The sequence below is a fragment of the Muscardinus avellanarius genome (genome assembly GCF_963383645.1).
Source record: "Muscardinus avellanarius genome assembly, chromosome: 11".
NCBI classification, from domain to species: Eukaryota; Metazoa; Chordata; class Mammalia; order Rodentia; family Gliridae; genus Muscardinus; species Muscardinus avellanarius.
The window spans coordinates 56,063,368-56,074,249 of NC_137797.1; the positions used below are offsets into that span (position 1 = coordinate 56,063,368).

Genomic DNA, 10,882 nt, shown 5'->3' on the forward strand with positions numbered 1-10,882 from the left:
TCTTAATGGTTAAGAACTATTTAAAAGACTAATCTATTTTATGTTATACATAGTTTAATAAAAGCTGAGCATAGTGGCATAAGCTTGTAATTTCAGTTCTTGGGAGGATGAGACAGTAGGATCACTGGTTGAACTTCAGCAACTTAGGAAGACCCAGAGAAAGGAGTGCGAGGGAGAGAGAGACACGAAGAGAAATAGAGAAGAAAAGAAACAGAGAAAGACACAGGGAAGGAAGGAGAGACTAACTGGGACTGTAGGTTAGTGTTAGAATGCTCCTGGGTTCAATCCCTGGTACACACAAAAAAGTGCATCCATTTCTACGCTGTGTATTTAATGGACTTAATGAAAATCAAATGTGAAATATATTTTAAGATGCACTACTAAATATTTACAGAAACAACTACTTTGTTATATACACACTGTATTTTACCAGAAATACACCAAATTTCATCTATACTTCTGAATAATGCCGTCTTATGTTTATTTAACAAACTCATGGACCCCCATGGACAGTAGATACTCTCACTCAGCATATGAGAATGAGGCCCAGAGATTAAAGAGCTTGACCAAGATCATTCAGACAAGTCCTCTAGGACTTCCATCCTCTTAACCCATTAGCAACTAATTTTCCATCATCTAGGCTCGGTCACATTTACCATTTACTAAAAATGCAAAACATATGATCTCCTTTCTACCCTACCAATGAAGGTAATGAGAATACCAAAATCCTAACATTCCTATTCTATTCTAGTTGAAATTTTGGTACATCTCATCATTCGTTAAAAATTTCAGCATTCATCTTAATAAGAGCCAGGAGTAGTAGTGCATGCCTATAATCTCATTACTTGAGAGGCTGAAACAGGAAGATCACGGGCTCAAAGCCAGCCTCCACAACTTAGCAAGACCCTATTTCAAAATAAATAAAATCGCCGGGCATAGTGGCACATACTTGTAATCCCCGCGCTTGGGAGGCGGAGACAGGAGGATCGCGCAGGTTCAAAGCCAGCCGTGATGGCTTAGGAGACCCTGTTTCCAAATAAAAAGTAGGTCTGGGAGTGTAGCCTGGAAGTAGAAGGGTTTCCAGGAACCCCAGTACCACAAAAATAAATAAATAAATAAATAAATAATCAAGCCGGGCATGGTGGCACAAGCTTAGACCGCAGATCAGGTTGGCAGACAGCCTCAGCTACTTAGTGAGGCCCTCTACAACTTAGTGAGACCGTTTCAAAATAAAGAAAAATACGGCAGGGGGTATGGCTAGGAGGTCAAATGCCCCTGGGTTTCATCCCCAATCCCAAATAAATAAATAAATAAAATAAATCAGGCTGGGTATAGCTTAGACGTACATTGCCCTTGGGTTCAATCCCCAGTACCCCCACACACACATACAAAAATAGTAATGAAAAAGATGTAAATTACCTTAATAAATGTACCCTCTTGTCCAGAACACTATATTTTAAACAGTATACAAAGTGTTAAGAGAAGTTGAAAAAAATGTAAAACCAATTTTTTTTGTGTGTGTGTGATACTGCGGATAAAACCCAGGGGCATTCTACCTCCCAACTACACCCCCAGCCCTATTTTTTATTCTTTATTTTGAAACAGGGTGTCACTGAATTGCAAGGAGCCTAAGTAGCTGAGGCTGTAAGCAAACCAGATCCTCACTCTGATCTCAGCCTCCCAATTACAAGCATGTGCCACCATGCCCAGCTTGAAATCAAATCTTCACCCTACCATTCACTAACTATAACTGTTGGTATATTTCTCGTGTCATATCATCCTTATCCATAGAATGAGGATAATACCAGCTGCCTGTGTGAATTGCTGAGAGACTAAATGAAATAATGCATATAATAGACTTAGCTCTTAGGAAATACCAGATAACATAGTTATTGTTACACAAACAAACAGATACAGATAGGTATGGCTGTAGGTAATATCATTTATGCAAACTTGTTTTTCAAATTCATGTAATTAAGCAATATTGTAATATTATATTATCTGACTACCTTGGAAGTGGTTATGTCTAAATCAAGGTTTAGAATTTGAATCATCTAAATGGCATCTTTCACCCTATTTTGAAATAAAATTACTATAGTAAGTCGATTTTTATAAATATCAATCATGATTCAGTAAATTCATGTTGGGAGAAAAAGCAGAAAATCTGGGGAAGTGGGGAGAAGACTCGAAAGATGAGAAACAAGTATTGAGAGGTTCATTATAAACTAATTTAATTCTCTTTTAATCTTCACAAACATCATCCTAATCAGTATTAACACCTCTTTAGCCGAGTGTGGTGGCGCACACTTGTAATCCCTGTGCTTGGGAGGCGTGAACCGGAGGGTCATGGAGGATCCCGCAGGTTCAAAGCCAGCCACGATGGCTTAAGAGACCCTGTTTCCAAAAATAACAAAGTATAAAATAGGTCTGGGAGTGTAGCCCTGAGGTAGAAGGGCTTCCAGGAACCCCAGTACCACCAAAAACAAACAAAAAAACAACAACAACAAAAAAACTCTCTATAGATTAGGAAAGGTAAATTCTAACCACTGTAACCAACAGCAAAGCTCTTGCTCAATTCAAGGCTTTTCTCCCCTACTTGTAATCTCTGTCCAGAATGCTCTCCTATCTCTTTACAAGGCCATCTCCTGGGGCTTCTGGTCTCACTTCATATACCTGTTCTCACCATTGAGTGTAAAGTAGTACACACCATTAAGCCATCCAAGCCATCCGTATTTCCTTCGCCAGACACAAAATGATTTGTATTTATCTTCTTTATCTTCTTTGTGTGCTTAAGGAGGGGAATAATTTAACTTACTACCTTTTATCCTGGTTGCTTCAGCACAGAGGAAAATGCTGGCTTAATGAGTGAATGGACACACCTGCCACCAGTCATTTACCAAGTAAATAGCAGGGCCTAGGAACCCAGTAAATCTGACTGCAAGGTACTTCTACACTGCCCTACCGCTACTTTTTTTTCACAGGTGGGAGGGAAGGGGCTTTGGGCTGGGAAATCAATTAACAAGTGTGTATTGCTGCTTTTTAAATGTTCATTACCTTTAAAGAGAATACAGAATTACTTATACATATACTTCATGCTACAAATTTACTAGCCCAAATTTCAAGAGTATTGCCTTTTAGAATCACAACTCAATTTGAAAAATCCATTGCATTTATGACCTTAATGGTAATACTTCAAAAATTCATGAGTAATTGGCATCTGCACAGTTATTTAAGACTAAAAAAAATTATGTCTCTCACACACACACTTGCATTCTACTAACGGGCTTGTAATATTTTGGGTTTTTTTAGGAGCTGTTTTGAATTTCACAATTCATCATGAGGAAAAACTTAATGCCCAGCAATGAGATATCATTCTGGTAACTAATATTGTTCTTTCTTAAAGATGACATATGTATTCTGTTGAGCTTCACTGTTAAGCCAGATTCTTGCAGGTCCATGTCACTTCACCTAAAACGTTAAGTGCAACTAAAGCAGGCCCCTAGCAGTGGACCCTTTGTTACCTTACCTACAGGATTTAATACTTACTGAGTCCTCCAACCTCGGATCCTCCTGTCCCTCTCATTCCCAGGTAAGTCAGTCCCAATATTAGGAAAAATAAGCAGGCAGCAGTAAGGAGAAACATCGACAAGTAGTGAGCACTAAAACTCCCTGTTGGGGACACCTCCTCCCGTTTAAACTGCTGGAGAAGTTCCTCTTCAGGTTCGGAGAGCTTCGGTTTGTTGTACGTGTTTTTCAGGTAGGTATGATTGGAGCCCGTGTGATTGGCATGATTGATCCTGAGTGAACTAGGGGCAGCCACGGCGGCACCGGGAGGCAGGCTATTGGAATAAATCCTGGGGGAGTCCACGCTGAAGGTCCCAGCGCCGATGTGATTATTGGCTTTAAGAAGGGAGCCAGTCGACGAATCCAAGGTTGAGTCCATGTCAGGAAGTGCCGGGGGCAGGAGTGGAGTCAGTTTCTTGGTGCTCCCCCGGTATCTAGGAATGGGGCTGCAGTCCACCGGATCGCACCCTCCCGCCGGCTCCGCCGCTGCCGCCGCCGTCGCCGCCTCTTCCAGGTTTAGGCTCCTGTCTAGACTCCCGGCAGCCGCCGCCCTGTCATTCATCGCGAGTCCTCCCCCTCCCTGAACCGAAGCCTCCAGCCGGCTGCCGGCTGCTTTAGCAGTCAGCGGGGAGAGGGACTTACTGTGGCTCCGTCGGGGCCGCTGCCGGGAAAGGGAATCGTCCTTTAATACCTGTCTGCTGGAGGCCACGTCGTCGTCCTCCTCTTCCTCCGAGTCCGAGTAGTTTTCCCGGCAACTGTAGGGGAGCAGCCGGCTGCCATTCACCGCGCGGCTCGCCCACAGCGGCTCGTCGGCCTCGGGGTCCCGGTCTTCGCCGGCGTCGCCCTCGTCGTCGTCGTCCTCGGCCGCCCCATCCTTCCCCGCCGGGGTCTGCGGCTCGGGCCCGGCCGGCCTCCGCGCCCCCCACCACGCGTGGGGCTTCCTGCGCTCGGCCGGGTGGCTGCCGGTCAGCTCGCCGGCGGCCAGGGGCGGCGGCGGCGCCTTGAGCCCGCGGTGCTGGGGCGCAGCCCGCTCCCTGCGCGCGGGGCCGCCGGCCTGGTCCCGCGGGCCGGCCTCGGCGTCCGACTCGTCCGAGCTGAAGCCCAGCAGCACTTTGCCGCCCGCCGCGGGGGCGCCCGCCGGCCCGCCCTGGGGGCTCTCGGGGCCGGCGCCCGCGGGGCTCCGCAAGTAGGCGAGGTCCCCCGACAGCGGCCGCACCCCCATGCCCGCCGCCGCCGCGACCGTGGCGGCCGCCGTGTTATTGTTATTACTGTTCCGCGTCTTGCTGTCGCGGCCCCCGGACCGGTGCTGCTGCTGCTGCTGCTGCTGTTCTTCCTCTCGAAGCTTCTTCAGCTTCTTGAGGTAGACCGGGCGGGTGCTCTCCGTCACCGGGCCCGGAGACAGGCCGTAACGGCGGAGCTGCGAGAAAAGCTCCTCATCCGAGAGCTGCTGGGGCCCCGAAGCCGCCGCCGCCGACGCCGCCATTTTCTCTCCAGGGTGTTTTACAAGCTCCGCGCTACCGGAAGTGACGCGCGCCCGAGACCCTGAACTCGACCGGGCGGCGTCGCCGCCCGCCCGCCAGCGCCACGCGCGCCGCGGCCAATGGGAGGCGCGGGAGGCGCTCACCTGAGCGGGAAGCCACCTGGCGGGCGCGCGCTGCGGGGCGGGGCTGCGCCGCGCGGGCTCCTCCTCCTCCCCGCCGCGCCGCCCGCCACACCTTGACCTCCCGCCCCGGCGGCCGCCCGCGCCGCGGCGCCCCGAGGAAATCCGCCGTGAAGTTCAGGGCTGGCGTTCCCTTCGCATCCCGACTTCTTGCTGCTGTAGGAGCCCAGACGAGAAAGGAAAGCCGGCCAGCCAGACTAGGTTGGCAGTTTTCCTGTCTGACTCTAGGTTCTTTTCAGTTTGTCTTTCCGCTTGACTTTAAAAACAAAAAAAAAGGGATTTCTCCCTTTCTCTCTGCTCTTTTTGAGAAACCTCTCATTCTTCTTAGAACGAGAATAGTACGGAATAGAGCGGTCACAGAATGGGTTTCCAGGGGAGAAGCTAGTCATTCATTCGTTGATTAGAAGTTAACTTTTTTCTTTCTTTATTTTTTTTTTTAATGTGGAGTGACCTCACAAGGTCATTATTTGGGGGAAATAAAAGAGCCTACCGTCTGCTTCAGTTTATGACTCTGAAGAAAAACAAACACATCATCCTATTTATTTCCTTAGCACCATTCCAAGCCATAGTTATTTCATTATGAATTATTAACAAGTACTTTCATATGTTTGTTTTTTAAGATTATTTCATTTACTGTCATCCCTTTGGACTGTAAGCTCCCTGCACAGAGGAACCTTCTATTATTCACAACACTAGTAGAAGCTAATAAACATTTGTTGAATGAGTTAATGAACTGCAAAGATATTACAGTAGGAAATGAATATAGTGATATGAGAATAGTGTCTGATGAGGCAGATAAATCTCCACACAACGTGAAAAACAAGAGTTAAAATTTGGAAATCCTACCCTCTCCTTTAGAGAATAGGAAATGAATCCCAGAGAACAGAAATTTGCCCAACTTATAAAAATGACTCCATTTTCTCAAACAAACCCTGCCAGGATTAACTCCACTGCTTGAGTAGATAAACCCGAGCAGCGACAGGGAAGCACCTGGCATAATATCTGAAACATTAAAATCATTTTTTTCAGTTACTTTAGCCTATTACATGATACACATTTGTACAAAAAATTATGTCAGTCAAAAGCATAGATACTATTTTTTCCACATCCTGAATCCTGAAAACACACATAGCAACCTCAATTTTTTTTACCTATAGCAGAAAAAAAAAAAAAAAAAAAGCTTTTATGTGGAGGGTCACTTCCTTGTCTTCTGTTACTGAAACTTTAAAATGTCTGGCTGTTAATTACTTATGAGACTGTTTGGCACAATAAATTATACTGGCTATGATGACCCAAAATTTATTACCATAATTAGGTAGGGAACCAAATTATTATAAACTTACCAGACGTGTGTCTCAATATAGCAGAACAATTAGCCCATGGGCTAACCAAATATGGATCCATATCTCTTATTCTTCGCTCAACATTTTTTTCACACCCTATTGGCTCTTCAGGTAGGAATCATAGAGGTCTACCAGTTCTGCCTCTGATCTTCATGAACCTTTAAATATCCTACAAAGATGGTTCGACCATTTATATTTCTGTCTGCAACCTTGGGTAAATTATTTAATCTTTCTGAGCCTTAGTTTCTATATACATACACACACACCAAAAAAAGGGGGGAGGGGGGAGTGGATAAACCTTTTTCAGAAGGAAGATTTAAATGAGATTATAGCTGCATAATGCTTAGCACATGGCCAAACACACTGTTCATTCAATAAATACTAGTCAGTAATGGAAAGCCAAGCATCATGAGCATCCATTTTAGTAGCATGGCTTGGAGAACTCCATGTAACAGCAATTAAAATACTACTACTGCAGAGACAGAAATAGAAGCATTCAAATTTTGCCTGTTATGGCATGATGGTGATGCTTGTAATCCCAGCATTTGGGAGGCTGAGATAGGAGGACTGTGCAGGTTTGAAGCCAGCCTCAGCTACTTAGTGAGGCCCTTTGCAACTCAGTGAGACCCTTTTTCCAAATTAAAAAAAAAAAAAAAATAGGGCAGGGGTGTCGCTCAGAGGTAGAATGCCCCTGGGTTCCATCCCTAGTACCGCAAAAAAAAAAAAATTGCCCATTATTAAGTTATTATATTTAAGAATTAATGAAGCCAGACATGATGGTGTATGCCTGTGATCTCAGTACTTGGGAAGCTAAGACAGGAGAATGGCAGGTTCAAGGACAGCTTCAGCAAAGTAGTGAGACTCTCAGCAACCCAGCAAGACCCTGTTTCAAAACAAAAACATAAAAAGGGCTGGGGATGTAGCTCAGATATAGAATGCCCCTGAGCTTAATCCCCAGTGTCTGTCTGTCTGTGTGTCTGTCTGTCTGTTTTTCTGTCTCTCAATCTCTCCCTGTCTCTGTCTGTCTGTCTGTCTGTCTCTCTCTCTCTCTCTCTCTCTCACACACACACACACACACACACACACAACCACACACAAACACAGGCACTCACAGAGTTAATGAAAAGCCACACATAGTAGCACATGCCCATAATCCCTGTACATGGATGACAGGAGGATGGCAGCCTCATAAATAGCAAGATTCTCAGCAACTCAGTGAGATCCTGTTTCAAAAAATAAAAAATAAATTATAAAGAGCTGGGAATGTCCGGGGTGCAACCCAAAAAAAAATTTTTTTTAAAGAATTAGTGTGGAGCAAAGGCTTTAGTAAAACATATTTCTTGGTTATTTCAGCCCTTGGAGGCAGCAAGGTTTGTAATGAACTAGGAACCAAAGGTCTCCATTCTCCAAGTTATGTGACATAGTGCAAATCTTAGGCCCTCAGAATACCTACCCTACTTGGCAAACACTTCGTATTTAACAAATATTTGTTGAGAATGATAGAGACTGTATGTGAAAATGATTCAAATGTGTTGTCATAGGTTAGGTATTATTGTCAGATATTAATAACAATGACAGCTACATTAAATTTACACTTTACAAGTACTTTCATATAAATGGTCTCATTTGACATACAAAAACCTAGCCAGATGTGGTGGTGCAGGGTTGTACCCCGAGGGTTTTGGAGGCTGAGACAGGAGGATGGCAGTTTGCCAACAGCTTCAGTTACTTAGTGAGGCTCTTTGCAATTCAGTGAGACACTGTTTCAAAAATACAGAATAAAAAATAGGGCTGGGGTGTAGCTCAGAGATAGAATGCCCCCTGGGTTTCATCCCCAGTACAGAAAGGAAAAAAAAAGATATACAAAAACCTCTTCTTCTCTGAGTATATTGATGACATGCTTTCTCACAGGGAAGTACATGGAGTTTAACTGTTTAGTTTGGGTGTTTGAACAGATAAGATACTTTCTTAGGAGAACTTTCACATCCTTAGCCCTGTCACTACTTATACTTACTTTCAACATTCTCATTTACACACAACTAAAACCCTCTCTCTCTCTCTCTCTCTCTCTCTCTCTCTCTCTCTCTCTCTCTCTCTCTCTCCTTTCTCTCTCAGTTGCTAAGGCTGTCCTCAAATCTACAATCTTCCGGTCTCAGACTCCCAAATACCAGGATTACAGGCTTGTGCTACCACAACCAACTCAATGTACGTTTCTTACTCCTGCTTACAGATTGGCTAATTTTTAAAGCATGGGGTTCTGTTCTTAAGTGTACCCAGATACTTGACAGTGTATGCAATCTCTAACAGTCTTCTACTCCACAACTTCCAAAAATCTGACTAAGAGTAACATTTGTCCAGAAAGATAAACAGACCATCTTCTTCTCTGGATGTTTTTAACTTGATTTCTGTCTTATGAATATCATATATTGATGTTCATAAAAGCATTATTCGCAGTAATCAAAGGTGGGAACAAGCAAAATATGCACCAATGAATGAATGGGTAAAGAAAGTATAAATACTTTGCTTATCAAAGACCAAGGTAGGTTGGGCCACATTACTAATACCTTATATTGCTCTTTGTTTTGTTTTGTTTGGGGTAGTGGGAATCAAACTGAGAGGCATTCTACCTCTGAGCTACACCCCAATACTTTTTATTTTGAAACAGCATCTTGATAAGTTGCTCAGACTGGCTTAAAACCTGTGATCTTCCTGTCCCAGCCTCCCAAGTACTGGGTTTACAGGAATATTATACCCAGCTGTATATTGCTTTTTAAAGTCCTGATATCAGGTGAATAATACTTTTATGAACATTGATATATGTGTTCGTTTGAACGACTGTTTTCAATTCTTTTATTTTTAATACTTATTTATTTTTGTGGAAGTAGGGATTGAGCCCAAGGCATTCTACCTCTGAGCTACTCCCCCAGCCTATTTTTTCTTTTCTAATTTAAAATGGGGTCTTGCTAAGTTGCCAGGCACAGGGCTCAAACCTGAGAGCTTCCTGTCTCAACCTCCTAAGTACTGGTATTACAGGTACTGGTAATACAGGTATAAGTATACAGATACCACCAAACTGGCTTCAATTTTTTTGAATGTGAACTTTGGAGTAGACTAACAGATCATACGGTATTCTATGCTGAATTTTTTGATGAATTATAAAACTTTATTAATATATTTAACAAAAATGGAGGAGGAGAGAAAGAGGAGGAGGAGGAGAATTAGCCTGAGGTTTTTCTTGTATACAGAGCTCCCATGTAATCAAACTAAGACTTGGAGGTGTTTCTTATAACTGGCCAAAGTGGTTTGAAAATGGTTTTCACCAAAACACTCATGTTGAGGCTTGCTCTCTCAGTGTGTCAATATTGATGAAGAGGTGCTAATTGGAGGTGTTTGGGTCATGGGACAAAGTCTTCATGTATGTGTGTGTGTATATATATGTATGTATGTATATATATATATACATACATACATACATATATATACATACATATATATATATATATATATATATATATATATATATATATGTTTTTTTTTTGAAGGGAGGAATACAGGGGATTAAACCCAGGGGCATTCTGCCTCCAAGTTACATCCCCAGGCCCCCCTTTTTTGTGGTACCAGGGATGGAACCCAGGGACATTCAACCTCTGAGCTACACCCCCAGTCCTATTTTTTTGGTCTTTTTATTTTTTGAAACAGGGTCTCACTGAGTTGTGAAGGGCAAAGGGCCTCGCTAAGCAACTGAGGCTGTCTGCGAACCACAATCCTCCAGTCTCCATCTCCTGAATGCTGAGATTACAAGTATATGCCACCATGCCCGACATTTTTTTATTTTTTATGTTGAAAGAAGATCTCACTAAAATGCTGAGGCAGACCTCAAACCTGCAATCCTTCTCTCTCAGTCTCGCAAGTACTAGGATTAGGGGTGTGCATCACCATGACAGTCTCCTCATGAATATATTTATGTCCTCTCCTGGGAATAAGTGGGTTCGCACTCTGGCAGGACTAGGTTCATTACTTGGAGAGCAGGCTATTATAAAACAGGGCTACCCTCTAGCTTATCTTATGTGTGCACTTGTTCTGGAACTGTGAGCTAAATAAATCTTTTTTTTTTAATAAATTACTCAGGTTCAGGTATTCTGCTAAAGTAACAGAAAATGGACTATAACACTAACTTAAGGGGAAAAAAAGCCTCCATCACAAACAACCAACCAGCCAATTGGTTAAATAATTAGAGACCTCCCATCAGACCATACCCAAATAAGGAAAATGCTTAGCTGAATGGGTCAGGCAATTTCGTTACTTCCCTTCTACC

The 10,882-nt window shown here is 43.5% G+C and overlaps 1 protein-coding gene across 1 annotated transcript in view; it reads right to left on the reverse strand.

Annotated features, from left to right (window-relative positions):
* LEMD3 (LEM domain containing 3) overlaps positions 1–5,047 on the reverse strand; it is a gene marked incomplete at both ends in the record, with an annotated part of 61,202 nt that extends 56,155 nt beyond the window's left edge. The window contains one exon of the mRNA XM_080705524.1: positions 3,547–5,047. Within this exon, the coding sequence (XP_080561650.1) occupies positions 3,547–5,047 (1,501 nt within the window). The remainder of the gene's footprint in view (positions 1–3,546) is intronic.
* Between the last annotated feature and the right edge of the window lie 5,835 nt (positions 5,048–10,882).